This window comes from Schistocerca gregaria, chromosome 2 (assembly GCF_023897955.1).
Source record: "Schistocerca gregaria isolate iqSchGreg1 chromosome 2, iqSchGreg1.2, whole genome shotgun sequence".
Classification (NCBI taxonomy): domain Eukaryota; kingdom Metazoa; phylum Arthropoda; class Insecta; order Orthoptera; family Acrididae; genus Schistocerca; species Schistocerca gregaria.
Window position 1 is genome coordinate 503243951 of NC_064921.1, and position 17843 is coordinate 503261793.

Below are 17843 nucleotides of genomic sequence, written 5' to 3' on the forward strand. Positions count from 1 at the left end.
AAGGGAACCAGGCAACTAAAGAACCTACGAAAGCACACCTGTGCATCGTTTTTCTCTCAGAGCAATAATATACTTACAATTAGCTTGCATGCATAAAATTACTTAAATGTATTGTGCAAACTGAGATGACTTATCCCTCAGAACACTCAAATGCACCACTACAATACAACAGACAACTATCAATAATGAAACTTCCTGGCAGATTAAAACTGTGTGCCGGACCGAGACTCGAACTCGGGACCTTTGCCTTTCACGGGCAAGTGCTCTACCAACTGAGCTACCAAAGCAAGACTCACGTCCCATCCTCACACCTTTACTTCTGCCAGTACCTCGTCACCTACCTTCCAAACTTAACAGAAGGTCTCCTGCGAACCTTGCAGAACTAGCACTCCTGAAAGAAAGGATACTGCGAAGACATGGCTTAGCCACAGCCTGGGGGATGTTTCCAGAATTCTGGGAACTACCAATAATAATTGAACTAATGTCACTCCTGTCACATCATCATTTGTTTGCAAAGTACAACAATATCCAAAGCACATAGTGGTCCATTTGACTGCACACTTCAAACCTCTGCTAATTTTAACCTAAGGAATGCTGAAGTAAAGAAACATGAACAAATAGTGCAGTCTTATAACAATTTCAGTGATGGTACCTCTTGCTTCAAGTTTTTCCTTTCTTCCTTCAACATCTGCTGCAGCTCCTCTTGAGCCTGTTTCTGGCGCTGCAGCTTTCTTTTATGGAACCCAGTCAGAAATTCCCTGGAAAAGATCAAAATGTTATGCAAATATTCTCTGCAGGATTCCAGATTTTTTACATCTGCACACAAAATCAGTTTCAAGCGTTGTATTAGCTTTATAAAATATCTGATTGTTCAAAAATCTAATATGAAATACTTCTCCATGTAAGATGTTTTGCAGCTGTATTCAATCAAAAATCTACTCTCAATTTTAAGTGTACAGAATACCCTACATTTTATAAAGCTTTACATGAAGAAAAGTAATGCATTCATAATTTCAAATTAATTGTAAAAAACTGTTTAGTTTCAAGAGAGCTGATACTAATAAAGCTTGCTCAGAGCAGCTCGTGCAGCGGAAGTAGTATTTTGCAATAAGTCCTTTATAATAATAAGTACATACAAAGCGCCTTCAGGAAACTAACCTGCTCATAAAAAATCTGGAAGCTCTGTTGTCCCATCTCTCTAAAAAAAAAAAAAAAACCACCCACACCCACACAAGGAAATAGTGGCTGCTGAATGAACTGGATAGATGTTTACAATACATCTAACACAAATGGCATTCATGAATGAACTTATTTCCTCATTTGAAAATTGTTTTCCCTAATGGATTACAAAAGGAATAAAGGTATCATGTGGGACAAAAATGAAACTGCATCTACTATCTAGGAACAACTCTGATGTTAGCACTGTAATGCATTACAAAGAATGCTGCAAAATATTGAAGTGGGTAAACCAGAAATCAAAGCAGTTTTATTGTGAGAAAAAAGATAGTTACATCAGGCAACAAAATGAAAACTATATGGGATATAGAAAAGACAGATACAGTTGAAATGGAAATGACACTCACTTCTCCCAAAGAAGAGGTATCCATCAGAAAATCCTTAAAATCAAAGTACTCTACTGGTTATGATAACATATCAACAAAGTTTAACCAAAGAGTATTCATTTGTGCTGAATTCTATCTTAAGTTATTTGTGTAATCAATTTCTTATAAGCAGAACATTTCCAGACTTGCAAAAATATGCTGAAGTTAAGCCTCTTTACAAGAAGGGGGATAAAGAGATACTGTCAAACTGTCAACCAATTTCACTTTTGCTAGCTTTTTCAAAAATATCCTGAAAAGGTTATGTCTGAACACAACAAAGATTGTGTTTGAACACAACAGCCTTCTTAAGCATCTGACTGCAAATAACATGTAAAATTTTCCCGGCGAACTAAATATTCAAAAAGATTTCGGGCTTGCACCCGGTCATCGTTAGCTTCCATCACAATATTTCGACTGGACAACTGCCAGTCATCCTCAGGTGAGCCATTGAAGACTGACGAAGACGCCCTCCGTTCCACAATATATAGCTGCAGTTGTCCATTCGAAATATCATTGATGTATGCTAACGACAACCGGCTGCAAGCCCGAAATCTTTTTGAATGCAAATAACATGTTGTCCATGTCACACTTTGGTTTCCTTAAGAGTTCCAATACAGTGAAGGCAATTTAAATGTACAGTGAGAATGTGCTTAATTTATTAGGTAACAGATTAGAGGCTACTAGCATTTTCTGTGACTCATCAAAAGCCTTTGAGCGTGTGAATCACAATGTTCTCATAAGTAAATTAGAATGGTTTGAATCTTACCTAACCAACAGGGTTCTGATATAGATAAAACTATTTACACTTACAGTGAGAATGTACTTGATTCATTAAAATAATAAATTAGAGGCTACTAGCATTTTCTGTGACCTGTCAAAAGCCTTTGACTGTGTGAACCACAACATTCTCTTAAGTAAATTAGAATATTATGGTGTCACTGGCAATGCTGCAAAATGGTTTGGATCTTATCTGTCTAACAGGAAACAAAGGGTGTTGTTGCGAAATACCAGCCGAGTAAGCAGTCAGTCTTTATCTGACTGGGAATTAATTACATGTGGTGTTCCTCAAGGTTCCATCTTTGGTCTGTTGCTTTTTCTTGTGTACATTAATAACCTCTCATCTGTTACATTGCCAGATGTTAATTTTGTTTTGTTTGCAGATAATACAAACATTGCAATAAGTGGTAAGTCAAGTACAGATTTAGAAATAGCTGCTAATCAAATTTTCACTGACATTAATAAGTGGTTTAAAGCTAATTCACTGTCATTAAACTTAGGAAAGACTCACTACATGCAGTTCAGAATCTGTGACAGATTTTCTTCCAGCATGTGTATAACATATGTAGACATGCAGATAGAAGAGGTTGACAGTGTTAAATATCTGGGATTACAACTCCATAGTAAATTCAGTTGGGAAGGGCATACCACAGAATTGTTGAAGTGCCTAAACAAGTCTGTATTAGCAATGCTAATGATGTAAGATGTAGGAGATACAAATATTAAAAAAGCTTAATCATAGTTAACACGTGGTTTCAGAACCATGAGAGAAGGTTGTATACATGGAAGATACTGTAAGGTTTCAGGTTGATTATACAATGGTAAAACAGAGATTTCAGAACCAGGTTTTAAATTGTAAGATATTTGCAGGGGCAGATGTGGACTCTGGGCACAAGTTATTGGTTATGAACTGCAGATTAAAATTGAAGAAACTGCAAAAATGCAGGAATTTAAGGAGATGGGACCTGGATAAACTAAAAGAACCACAGGTTGCAGAGAGTTTCAGAGGGAGCATTAGGAAATGATTGACAAGAACAGGGAAAAGGAATCTAGTAGAAGAAAAATGGATAGCTTTGAGAGATGAAATAGTGAAGGCAGCAGAGGACAAGTAGCTAAAAAGACGAGGACTAGTAGAAATCCTTGGGTAACACAAGAGATATTTAATTTAATTGAAAGAAGGAGAAAATATAAAAATGCAAGCAGGAGAATGGGAATTCAAACATCTTAAAAATGAAATCAACTATACGTGCAAAATGGCTAAACAGGAAAGGCTAGAGGACAATGTAAGGATGTAGAAGAATCTACCACTAAGGGTAAGATAGATGATACCTACAGGAAAATGAAAGAGACCTTTGGAGAAAAGAGAACCACTTGTATGAATATCAAGAGCTCAGATGGAAAACCAGTTCAAAGCAAAGAAGGGAAAGCAGAAAGATGGAAGGAGTATATGGAGGGTCTATACAAGGGAGACATACTTGAGGGCAATATTATGGAAATGGAAGGGCATGAAGAATTTCACAGAGCACTGAAAGACCTAAGTTGAAACATGGCCCTGGGGGTACACAACATTCCCTTAGACCTACTGATAGCCTTGGGAGAGCCTGCCATGACAAAACTCTTCCATCTGATGAGCAAGATGTGTGAAACAGACAAAATACCCTCAGACTTCAAGAAGAATATAATAATTCCAATTCCAAAGAAAGCAAGTGTTAACAGGTGTGAAAATTATTGAACTATCTGTTTAATACATCATAGTTGCAAAATACTAACATGAATGCTTTACAGAAGAATGGAAAAAATTGTAGAAGCCAACCTCAGTCGGGGGAAGATCAGTTTGGATTCTGGAGAAATGTAGGAACATACAAGATAATACTGGTCCTACAACTTCTCACGGAAGATAGTCAAGGAAAAGCAAACCTACACTTATAGCACTGACAACATTGACTGAAATACTCTCTATCAAATACTAAACATGGCAGGGGTAAAACACAGGGAGAAAACGGCTATTTACAATTTGTACAGAAACCAGATGGCTGGTACATGAGTCAAGGGGAACAAAAGTGAAGCAGGGGTTGGGAAGGGAGTGAGAAAGGGTTGTAGCCTGCACCTGATGTTATTCAATCTGTATATTCAGTGAGCAGTAAAGGAAACAAAAGAAAAAATTGGAGAAATTAAAATTCAGGGAGAAGAAATAAAAACATTGAGGTCTGCCGATGACACTGTAATGATATCAGAGACAGCAAAGGACTTGGAAGAGTAGTTGAAAGGAATGGACAGTGTCTTGAAAGGGGAAACATCAGCAAAAGCAAAAACACAATAATGGAACACAGTGGAGTTAAATCAGGCGATGCTCAGGGAATCAGATTAGGAACTGAGATACTTAAAGGAGCAGATGAGTTCTGCTATTTTGGCAGCAAATGATGGCAGAAGTAGGGAGGATATAAAATGTAGATTGGCGATGGCAAGAAAAGTGCTTCTGAAGAAAAGAAATTTGTTGACATCAAGTATAGAGTTAAGTGCCAGGAAGTCCTTTCTGAATGTATTTGTATGGGGTGTAGCCATTTATGGAAGTGAAACACAGACGATAAACAGTTTAGAAAAAGAGAGAATAGAAGCTTTTGAAATGTGGTGCTACAGAAGAATACACAAGATTAGATGGGTAGATAATGTAGCTAATGAGGAGATACTGAACATAACTGGAGAGAAGAGAAATTTGTGATACAACCTGACTAGAAGAAGGAATCAGTTGGTGGGACATATTCTGAGGCATCCAAGGATCACCAATTGAGCATTGGACGGAAGTCTCCAGGGTAAAAATTGTAGAGGGAGACCAAGAGATGAATATAGTAAGCAGTTTCAGAAGGATGTAGGGTGCAGTAGTTACTCACTCAGAGATGAAGAGGCTTGCACAGGATAGAGTATCATGTACAGCTGCATCAAACTAGTGCTTGGACTGAGGACCACAACAACACGGAATGAAAACTGAATGTAATCCAGTCTAATCTCATTTACTTAGCGTAAAGTTATTTCATATTTGTGGAGAGATGAGAGAGATAGAGAGAATTAACATACTAAAGGGGCAAAACCTGCCTGATGATGAGCTTGTGCATATAAATAAGAACAACAATTATTTTTCCCATATACATACAGACATGCACAGCAAAAACACTAACTGCATAAAAAAACTAACTATCCTACAAAAAAGGAATTAGTGAAGTCAGTACTCAAAAATATAGGAAGGAATATATATGCGTATGAAGATGGATTGATACGCAACAAATAGAAGAGGTAGTGAGCGGTAAACAGATGTGCAGAAAACACATAGAATCGTTTTCTTTCATATAAACAGAGCTAACAACCATAAACACACAGTCATCCTCCCCTCCAAATTGCAGCATGAATACGGTGACTAAGGATTACAGCTGGTGTGGTTGGTATGGAAGATATATGAAGAGAGGAGCAGGATGGAAATGGATTAGGACAGGCTGTGATGTGATGAAACATGTAGATATATCTAAAGGAAAGTTCTGGGACTACTAAGAGAAATGTTGAGAGAGAAAATACTAGGAAAAGGTGGAGGAAGGAAAACAACTAGTTATGACCAACAGATTTATATTTCAGGTAAGTTTGACATCAACACATTTTCTGCTGATAGCTACATGAAAAGAATGACATTGGGGAAAAAATACAGGGTACACTATTCTTCTGCACATTTGGGGAGCTGGAGTGTGCTCCAAGTCTAACCCCGAACGATTAATTATACAAGTAGTTTTAGATAAATGCCAGTAAGGTGTCACAAAAGCCTACACCATGGAGTATGGTCAAGATATGGTGGCACAAGGTAGTGGTGTCATTAGCATTACGTAAATTGAAGAAAACTGCAATAAGATTGTGGCAGTCAGTAGCCGCTAGTCTTATTGTCATTTCCAATCTGACCTTGTGATTGGTTGTGGACTCCCAGAAACTACGCTGGTAAATGGATGAAAGACCTTGGAACTCAAGAAACTAGCACAGTGAATAGGTCACTATCCTCTCAAGCCATTTACACTGCCCACAAGGCCGATTGGTTGGAATGGAAGATGGGTCCTCAATAGGCTTAAAGATCGAGATAATGATACCATTCTGCCACCATGGGGAGAATTCTTCAGTAAGTCAGATATATTTAAAAACTTTGAGCATGTAATTTTTATGATCCTTATCCAGGAATCGCATAATTTCATTACAAATCAAGGCATGGCCTGGAGCCATCTCATAGGACATGTCAAGGGCACAAAGAAGTGCTTATTCTGTAAATGGTTCATTATATGGCTCTGAGCAGTATACTGTCCTTCGCTTAAATGCCTAGAAGGCCGGAGGGTAAGAGGCATTCACTGACAGCACTACAAAAAGTGGATCACACGTTGCGCAACGACAGGTGGATCAGTGAAAATACCACCATGCAATTGAAGGCTGGGAATAGCTGGCAGCCACTGATGGCCAAGTAGTCTGCAAAGCTTAACCCACACCTGAGAGAAGGTGAAATGCATTCCCCGGTAGCTGATGTACTGTTCCCAGCAATCTTTCCTGCTTGGAGCTGTTTGAAGATGATATGGGGTGTCATTTGAATCTTTGACGAACTTGCTGGCAGCTTGGATTGTCACTGCAGTTTCCTTAGTCCACCACGTAACAGACGATTGATGGTATGGGCCCTTGGAGAACATCAGTGGTACTGGTAATTACAGTTGTTTTATATAGAAAAACATTGTTGATAGGTCCAGATGGGGCAACAATAAATGTGACACTCACATTGTAAACCTGTTGGTTTGCCATCTGGAATGACCGACAAGCCAGTCAGTTTGGAGGACATTAGAACTGGAGTGTCAGAACCAGAGGGAAGATGCCATTGCCCCGCAGATTATTATGTATAGCGTACTGTAATTAGGCAGCGAAGTTGGGCACGTGAAGTGTAAAGTCAATGGCCTAGGTCGAGCCATGTGCTGCACTGACACAGATAGCATATCTGCCACAGAGATAAAATATTTCAAAATCATTAAGTAATTGTTTGACCATATTTTCTAGAACTTCTGTACATGGTGTTATGCACCTGAAAAACCACAACACAGGGGAGGAGAGGGGGGGGGGGGGGTGTAGTTGCTGCAACACATTAAGCAACTCAGCATCAGCTAAATATTGTAAAAAATGATAACAATGTTTGTCTGAATCCACACAGCCACAACCTCCAATTGTGTAAGGGGAGGCATCCTGTCATTTTAGACATTTCAGTGAATGAACATCCAGAAACCCATGGATGTCCTTTCCTGGTTGGCATAGTTCCTACAGAAAGCATAACAGAAATTGAGCTCAGGATAGTGATTACCAGAAAGATGCGTTTCAGCATGGTGACACAGGCAGGGTGATATAGACACGGCTACAGACTTCAGAATAGAATGATAGTAGTTGTTGTTCAGGAAGGTGGCAGTAATATCCATTACAATTCTACTGTACAATAGCTCAGGAGCAACAGGCAGTGAAGAGGTTGGAGTAGTCAATCATGCTCCAATGGCTTCACTCACCACCATCTGCACTGGTGCAATGTCCAAGAACATAGGTTCTGTGTTAGGTAGAGTATGAAAATCCAGGACCAACAGAATGATCTTTGACTAGCATTCCTTTGAATTGTCCTTTGGAATTTTTTAGGTTTTTGTGGTCTGGAAACATTTGTCCTATTTACATGAGGAACAGAAGAACAGTGTACAGCTTTATGGGCTAAAGTCTTGCAGTTTCTTCAGCCACTGGCCAATCTCAGACTACAAGTCCACATGGTTCTGAGAGCAGTGTGAGCCACAGCAAGGCCCTCTATCAGGGGATGCCGGCAAGGAAGAATGCTTCTCTGGCTGCAGAAAGGGGCTTGTGGTCCCTTATACTGATAAGAAAGGGATGATAAAGGTTGCCTGCATCAGATCCAGGAAGTTCTGTTGCAGTAAGGGGTTGATGTCCTCTATATGGGCAGCAAACATTTTCCCCTATTATCACAGAAGTAGTCATCATATTAACAAGACATTTGTACTTTTCTCCAGATTCAAATAATGAATAAAGAGACGACATATCCCTGATACAAAAGTGCTTATAGGACTGCATAGACAGTGGCACACAGTGTTTGATGCCACAGTGGCAAACACTGATCTTCACCTTTTCTGGAAGTGTTGTCCCCTCAAACGCTAGAATAAATGCTCTTGTGTCAACTTTTATGCTTCAGACACCACTAGAAATGGCAGATAAACTATACCCCCCACTGTTACAGTTGGCACATAGGAGTACATCAAGTCACATTAAATTTTAATGTATCTGAATTTTGCTGTAACTAGAATATTACTCAAAGAAGTTGACAAAAGTAAGGCTTGGGGCTGAGTGATGTCTGCTGTATTGCTGAGGAGCTTTGTGCCTTTGCAATGCTGCCACCTCTTCAAATTTATGTCCAATGTGTTCCAAGAGGAGGTTAAGTTTAGTTTTTAGAAAGGTCTCACCATCCATTCTGGTACAGATTAGGTACCATGCCATGCTGATTTCTCTTCCCTCATGGAGTGGCCAAGGGTGGGAACACTTTGGGGTTGTATTGGCAAGCATCAAGTGAGAGTTCCAATAAGAAGAGACTGCTAAGGTCTCACAACTGCCAGCTTAATATGTTTGATTCCCTTCATTCCAATGTGTCTGCCCTAGTGTCAATTTTCTGACTGGGGTCTCTTTTATAGGTATCAGCCAGCTATGGCCACAGCCAGTGGACATAGTGCTGCCCTCGTGTCCTAAAAGGGAACTCCTCGGCTTGCATTAAGAATTCACAGATCTGACACCCGCAGCATCATCCTTGCACTGTCAGGTGGCTACATCTGTACAGGTACATGGCGATCCCTGTGAACGGGCTGCTGCATAGTTTGCCCATAGCTAGGTGCTCTTCCCTGCACCAACTGCACTTCACAGGCATTTCAAAAGGAATAGAGAACAAACCTGAGTAGGGATCAAAAGAAATTTAAAATGGAAGGAGATGATGTAAGGGTCCATTATGATAAGCCAAGGTAAGATCTAAGTGAAAACCAAATTTTTGACAGTGTGCAAAGCTATGGTGAGCAGGGAAATAAAGATGAAGGGGGAAGGAACTGCAGTACAGAAAATGAGGTTTTTTGGAAGGAGAAAGGGTGGGGTGGGGGGGCTGTCTGGTGCCACTCACATCTGCATGCTATCTCTTCCAAAAGATGAAAAATGAACTTTGGCAACAGTCTTTCACTGTTGTGTTAGCATGTTAAGGTCTGAAGCAGATTTACTAGCCCACTTAAATACGGTGTCTGAAAACAGCTGATCCAGTATCTGACTCAGTCAATACAATTGTTATTTTTCTTCATTTAAATATTACAGGTAGATAGCTTCATCCTCAGTCTAATACGCCTGCTTCTCCCTCACTGCACAATAAGTCCATATTCTGAAAACAAGATGAACTTGACAACCCAAGCTAGTTTTAAAACCAGTTGCATTTACATGGGAGTGAAAATCAGTTGTGAAACGCATCTAGAAGCAGATTTCTGGAATCAATTTTGAAGTGTTTACATGACTACCCAGGAGCGGTATTGGGAAACTGGTTTACGAAATCTGGCTTTCAGAGCCCCATGTAAATGGTAACTGAGGCTGCCAGATCCATCCTAAATTGTAGTTTTTTATTGTCTTTTTTCTTTATTTGTATTCTGATTCTGGTTCTGGTTCGGGGATACTCAAGTGTGTATCTGGAAAGGAGGATGAGTGAACTACTCTGTGGCCTACAGCCCCATGTCTCGATCAACAACTGACCGACACTGAGCTGTGAGCAGAAGTAGTCTGCTATGTAGACCCAGAGGAAGGGACTTCTGTTAGGAAGTTCCAGATGGGTGTAACTCTTTTCTAATTGGAGTCTGGGAACTGAAGTCATTGCTGCTATAGTGGGAACTGAGGGGGAGAGGTCCTGTTGACTGTGGGGAAAGATATATTCAGAGAGTCAGCAGGGCCTTCAAGATGGGAGATGTGGACATCTTCCCCTTGTTATATACATGTGCTCAGATATCATGTTTGCAAAGCTTATTGTCTGGAGAGATGGCATTCATATTTTCAAAATGTAAAAGAGTCGTAGGTTTTGTGCAATCCGAAACAAAAAGGCACTGTCACTCTCTGCAGCTGATACCTATTAGCAGTTAGTCCCAAGGACAGTTCTCACGTAGCACAGCATCAGTACAATGTCTTCAAAACGTGGTCATTTGTGAAGTGTGAAGATGTCAGCCCAAAAATGCAAACATTTAGAGCACTCTATAGGAAGTGGAGTGCACAATTTTACATTGCAGACATTTATCACTCCTTTTCCTCTTCAGGTAATATTTTGTCTACGAAAGACACAATAACAGCACCAGTTGGATATAGCAGACATTATGGACACCCTGTTATTCCAGGTTTGCACACAATTCTCAGTCTGTCTGCAGTGTGATGTCATGGTGGAAAATCACAGCCTGACCCTTGTTAAGAATCTTGTGAACAGTGATGGTGACAGAAATGTCACTAAGATTCTCACAGAAGAGCTATGACTTTGAATATAAAACCCAGCTACAGTGCACTTATAGTGTTTGTGTTTGTGGCTGTGGCACCACATCCTGATGAGAATCGGTGAATCTAATTTCTTTTGGCAGAACATTTGTTTTTGATAGGATAGTGGCAAGAAAACTAGATGTGCTAATAGTCTGGCCTTTGGTGTACCATAAATCCTATGTCAGATTGAAAACTAGTAATTTGATAGTGAGTTGGCATTCATTGGAATGTGAATTGAAAAAAACTAGAAGTGATGACAGATGGACCTGTAGCAAACTCTAAGCATAGGTTTTGTAGGAATGTTACAATTTGGTTGACAAATCTCAACATGAAAATGTGGTTGCTGTAATAGATTGATGTGTAGCGTAGCTCAATCTATATGTGTGCCTTTGCAATAGTCTTATTTCTGAATTTACTGACAATTCTATTCATGTGAGTAAACTGTAACGTAACACAACAAAATACAACCTAATTTTAATCACGAACCATCGGAAATTACAAACAAGCATTCTGACTGATTACTGACAACCGACATGTTTCTTCGTATTCAGTTCCCATAGTTCATCCACGAGTGGTTACCAACATAAGCACGGAAGGCAATGGTGATAGACACTGTAAGTGCACTTTCACCAGGGCGTCGGTTTTAATTGGGAGAGAATCACTGCACACTTTGCTGGTTGATGTTACTCTGTCTTGCAGCTCGATGTAAACCAGTCATTGGTGGAGACCTGGACTGTGGACCACAGAATGCTTCATTCAACCTCCTTTCCAGATCCACATATCAATATCTATTCTGGTACAGACAAGGTACTGGGGGCAGGGGGCGGGGGTCAACATAAGGCGTTCAATTCCACCCGTCTGCTTTGACAGTTTACGTTAGGGCGTTGTGGCATGTGACATCATTACAGCATGGAGTGTGTGGTTTTGTTTTTGTTTTTCGTAGTAGTAGGTGATGGATTTTTCATATCAGTAGTTATTGTTAAATATTCCGGAGGTAAAATAGTCCCCCATTCGGATCTCTGGGCGGCAACTACTCAAGAGGACGTTGTTATCAGGAGAAAGAAAACTGGCGTTCTATGGATCGGAGTGTGGAATGTCAGATCCCTTAATCGGGCAGGTAGGTTAGAAAATTTAAAAAGGGAAATGGATAGGTTAAAGTTAGATATAGTGGGAATTAGTGAAGTTCGATGGCAGGAGGAACAAGACTTCTGGTCAGGTGACTACAGGGTTATAAACACAAAATCAAATAGGGGTAATGCAGGAGTAGATTTAATAATGAATAAAAAATACGTATACGAGTAAGCTACTACAAACAGCATAGTGAATGCATTATTGTGGACAAGATAGACACGAAGCCCATGTCTACTACAGTAGTACAAGTTTATATGCCAACTAGCTCTGCAGATGGCAAAGAAATTGATGAAATGTATGATGAGATAAAAGAAATTATTCAGGTAGTGAAGGGAGATGAAAATTTAATAGTCATGAGTGACTGGAATTTGAGAGAAGGAAAAGGGAGAGAAGGAAACATAGTAGGAGAATATGGATTGGGGCTAAGATATGAAAGAGGAAGTCGCCTGGTAGAATATTGTGCAGAGCATAACTTAATCATAGCTAACACTTGGTTCAAGAATCTAAAAGGTATCAGATAGATTATATAATGGTAAGACAGAGATTTAGGAACCAGGTTTTAAATTGCAAGACATTTCCAGGGGCAGATGTGGACTCTGACCACAATCTATTGGTTATGAACTGTAGATTAAAACTGAAGAAACTGCAAAAAGGTGGGAATGGATAAACTGAAAGAACCAGAGGTTGTACAGAGTTTCATGGAGAGCATAAGGGAACAATTGACAGGAATGGGGGAAAGAAATACAGTAGAAGAAGAATGGGTAGCTCTGAGGGATGAAGTAGTGAAGGCAGCAGAGGATCAAGTAGGTAAAAAGACGAGGGCTAGTAGAAATCCTTGGGTAACAGAAGAAATATCGAATTTAATTGATGAAAGGGGAAAATATAAAAATGCAGTAAATGAAGCACGCAGGCAAAAAGGAATACAAACGTCTCAAAAATGAGATCGACAGGAAGTGCAAAATGGCTAAGCAGGGATGGCTAGAGCACAAATGTAAGGATGTAGAGGATTATCTCACTAGGGGTCAGATAGATACTGCCTACAGGAAAATTAAAGAGACTTTTGCATGAATATCAAGAGCTTTGATGGAAACCCAGTTCTAAGCAAAGAAGGGAAAGCACAAAGGTGAAAGGAGTATATAGAGGATCTATACAAGGGCGATGTTCTTGAGGACAATATTATAGAAATGGAAGAGGATGCAGATGAAGATGAAATGGGAGATATGATACTGCGTAAAGAGTTTGACAGAGCACTGAAAGACCCGAGTCGAAACAAGGCCCCTGGAGTAGACAACATTCCATTAGAACTACTGACAGCCTTGGGAGAGCCAGTCCTGACAAAACACTACCATCTGGTGAGCAAGATGTATGAGACAGGCGAAATACCCTCAGAATATAAAAATTCCCAAAGAAAGCCAGTATTGACAGATGTGAAAATTACCAAACTATCAGTTTAATAAGTCACAGCTCCAAAATACTAACGCGAATTCTTTACAGACAAATGGAAAAACTGATAGAAGACGATCTCGGGGAAGATCAGTTTGGATTCCGTAGAAATGTTGGAACACGTGAGGCAATACTGACCCTATGACTTATCTTAGAAGGAAGATTAAGGAAAGGTAAACCTACGTTTCTAGCATTTGTAGACTTACAGAAAGCTTTTGACAATGTTGATTGGCATACTCTCTCTAAAATTTTGAAGGTGGCAGGGGTAAAATACAGGGAGCGAAAGGTTATTTACAATTTACATCTACATCTAAATTTATACTCCACAAGCCACACAACAGTGTGTGGTGGAGGGGCAATTTACGTGCCACTGTCATTACCTCCCTTTTCTGTTCCAGTCGCGTACGGTTCGCGGGAAGAATGACTATCTCCAAGCCTCCGTACGCACTCGAATCTCTCTAATTTTACATTCGTGATCTCCTCGGGAGGTATAAGTAGGGGGAAGCAATATATTCTATACCTCATCCAGAAACGCACCCTCTCGAAACCTGGCGAGCAAGCTACACCGCGATGCAGAGCGCCTCCCTTGCAGAGTCTGCCACTTGAGTTTGCTAAACATCTCCGTAACGCTATCACAGTTACCAAATAACCCTGTGACAAAGCTCGCCAGTCTTCTTTGGATCTTCTCTATTTCCTGCGTCAACCCGATCTCGTACGGATCCCACACTGATGAGCAATACTCAAGTATAGGTCGAACAAGTGTTTTGTAAGCCACCTCCTTTTTTGATGGACTACATTTTCTAAGGACTCTCCCAATGAATCTCAACCTGGTACCCGCCTTACCAACAGTTAATTTTATATGATCATTCCACTTCAAATCGTTCCGCACGCATACTCCCAGATATTTTACAGAAGTAACTGCTACTAGTGTTTGTTCCGCTATCATATAATCATACAATAAAGGATCCTTCTTTCTATGTATTCTCAATACACTACATTTGTCTATGTTAAGGGTCAGTTGCCACTCCCTGCACCAAGTGCCTATCCACTGCAGATCTTTCTGCATTTCACTACAATTTTGTCTGTATACTACAGTATCATCCACGAAAAGCTGCATGGAACTGCCGACACTATCTACTAGGTCATTTATATATATTGTGAAAAGCAATGGTCCCATAACACTCCCCTGTGGCACACCAGAGGTTACTTTAACGTCTGTAGACGTCTCTCCATTGAGAACAACTTGCTGTGTTCTGTTTGCTAAAAGCTCTTCAATCCAGCCACACAGCTGGTCTGATATTCCGTAGGCTCTTACTTTGTTTATCAGGCGACAGTGCGGAACTGTATCGAACGCCTTCCGGAAGTCAAGGAAAATAGTATCTACCTGGGAGCCTGTATCTAATATTTTCTGGGCCTCAAACAATCGCTGTTTTCCAGAATCCATGTTAATTACTACAGAGTAGATTCTGGGCTTCCAAAAACAACATGATACTCGAGCAAAAAACATGTTCTAAAATTCTACAACAGGTCGACGTCAGAGATATAGGTCTATAGTTTTGCGCATCTGCTCGACGACCCTTCTTGAAGACTGGGACTACCTGTGCTCTTTTCCAATCATTTGGAACCTTCCGTTGCTCTAGAGACTTGCGGTACACGGCTGCTAGAAGGGGGGCAAGTTCTTTCGCGTACTCTGTGTAGAATGTAATTTGTACAGAAAGCAGATGGCAGTCATACGAGTCGAGAGGTATGAAAGGGAAGCAGTGGTTGGGAAGGGAGTGAGATAGGGTTGTAGCCTATCTCCGATGTTATTCAATCTGTATATTGAGTAAGCAATAAAGGAAACAAAAGAAAAGTTTGGAGTAGGTATTAAAATCCATGGAGAAGAAATAAAAACGTTGAGGTTTGCCGATGACATTGTAATTCTGTCAGAGACAGCAAAGGACTTGGAAGAGCAGTTGAATGGAATGGACACTGTCTTGAAAGGAGGGTATAAGATGAACATCAACGAAAGCAAAATGAGGATTATGGAATGTAGTCGAATTAAGTCGAGTGATGCTGAGGGAATTAGATTAAGAAATGAGACACTTAAAGTAGTAAAGGAGTTTTGCTATTTAGGGAGCAAAATAACTGATGATGGTCAAAGTAGAGAGGATATAAAATATAGACTGGCAATGGCAAGGAAAGCATTTCTGAAGAAGAGAAATTTGTTAACATAGAGTATAGATTTAAATGTCAGGAAGTCGTTTCTGAAAGTATTTGTATGAAGTGTAGCCATGTATGGAAGTGAAACATGGACGATAAGTAGTTTAGACAAGAAGAGAATAGAAGCTTTGGAAATGTGGTGCTACAGAAGAATGCTGAAGATTAGATGGGTAGATCACGTAACTAATGAGGAGGTATTGAATAGAATTGGGGAGAAGAGGAGCTTGTGGCACAACTTGATTAGAAGAAGGGATCGGTTAGTAGGACATGTTCTGAGACATCGAGGGATCACCAATTTAGTATTGGAGGGCAGCGTAGAGGGTAAAAATCGTAGAGGGATACCAAGAGATGAATACATTAAACAGATTCAAAAGGATGTAGGCTGCAGTAGGTACTGGGAGATGAAGAAGCTTGCACAGCAGAGAGTAGCATGGAGAGCTGCATCAAACCAGTCTCAAGAATGAAGACCACAATTCCTATTTTTGTATTTTTATATGCAGGTATAGGTGTTTTGGTACCATCATCTGTGGTCAAGGGAATTGTCTCATTCCAATTTCCGTAGTTTTTGCTGTAGATGTTGGTGTTTTGATATCATCAGCTGCCATTGACCTAATCAGGTCAAGAGATGTGTCCGATTTCTGTAGCCTAATTGTTTTTTTCCCGTCATCTTGTGTGTTTTGGGACTGTGGTGGTCTTTTTTTTTTATTTTTTATTTTTTTTTTTTTTTTTTTTTAGCTTATCCCCTCCCCCAAACCCCCAATTTCCTGTGGTTACCCTGTTAGTATTTTTGGAGGGAGATGTTATTGTCTTATTTATACATATTTTCATGTTTGTTGCCGTGTGTATGTAGTGATATCATAGGAGCCATATTCAAGATGCTTAGAATAGCCATTTCTGCCATATTGGAGATGTCATGGGTCAAAGCAGATGGGTGGAATCAGACACTTCCCTATTTCCCTGGGGGGGGGGGGGGGGGAGTATTCCCGAGACCAAAGCAGAGAAAATGTGCTGCTGTATAGGAAAGGAAGGGCTACAGAAACGGCTCAAGGCTTTATACTTGTCACATACTCACAAAAAAAATTGTGGGGGACAAAAGTTGTTTTGCAGATGGCTTCTCCTTTGATGGAATAGATCTTGCCTGGTATACAGTTGGTGTAACCAATGGTAGGATAATGCATATGACAAGTCTCACTGCAGAAACTGTCACAGGGATAGGACCCATAAGCCAAGGCTCGAGGCAAATGAGAATCAATTCCATGTCATGTAGGAGGAATATTACACCAGGCAAATTCAGAATCATAGCCACGCTGAGGCAGTTGGTTAGGGTATTCAAGAAGGGTCAGTGCTAGGTACCTAAAAATGCACTAGGGGGACCTATTCCTTTGTTGTCAATGAGAATCAAGAGCTGCAGACAAGGTTGCAAAATTTCACTATTATAGTGGATCTAGAGTTACCTACAATTGGTTTAAGTCCTATGTCTTTGGCAGACAGCAGAAGTTAAAAGCATTTCACAACGATATAAATACTTTTCAATATATATCAAAGTTAATCGAAGAGAGAGAGAGAGAGAGAGAGAGAGATCATGAGGCGTAATTGGCCGGGAAACCCCATCTGGGGCAGTTCAGCCACCTAGTGTAAGTCATTCTATTTGATGCCACTTGCGAGTGCTGTCCATCAAAGTTACTCGTATTAGCCCCCATTATTCTCATTATTCTTGATTTTCCATCTAATGCAACAGCTGTATGCTTATCGTTTGCAGTGATATCAAAAGTCAATCACATTAGAAATTTAACTTTCACTTAACTGTTTCCATTGAAAAGATGCAAAAGTTGTTTTCCTCCCCCACTCACCTCTCCACCCATCTTTTATTTTTATTTTTTTAAAAATAGGCTGTGTGGCTGTGATAGTCAACCTGGACCCTACTGCCCATCAGTGGGCATTCCAGCTTTCTTTGTGGGCAAGATATGAGGCAGGTGTTCTAAAAATACTTTCAATACGTTTTCATAAAATTTTGACTAATTATTTGGTAATTAATTATTTATATACGCTTTAAGTTGCTATAACTCTGCTTCATAGATTTCTTAAAGGTAAGTACTTACTGGTACCTACTTTATA

The 17843-nt window shown here is 40.0% G+C and overlaps 2 protein-coding genes across 2 annotated transcripts in view; one reads left to right on the forward strand and one right to left on the reverse strand.

The window, feature by feature from the left end:
• LOC126328547 (endonuclease III-like protein 1) overlaps positions 1 to 17843 on the forward strand; it is a 250074-nt gene that overhangs the window by 133253 nt on the left and 98978 nt on the right. The window lies entirely within an intron of this gene.
• The window catches only part of LOC126328583 (nucleolar protein 12), a 48179-nt gene that overhangs the window by 28982 nt on the left and 1354 nt on the right, over positions 1 to 17843 (reverse strand). The window contains exon 2 of the mRNA XM_049996052.1: positions 653 to 758. Coding sequence (XP_049852009.1) covers positions 653 to 758 — 106 coding nt within the window. The remainder of the gene's footprint in view (positions 1 to 652; positions 759 to 17843) is intronic.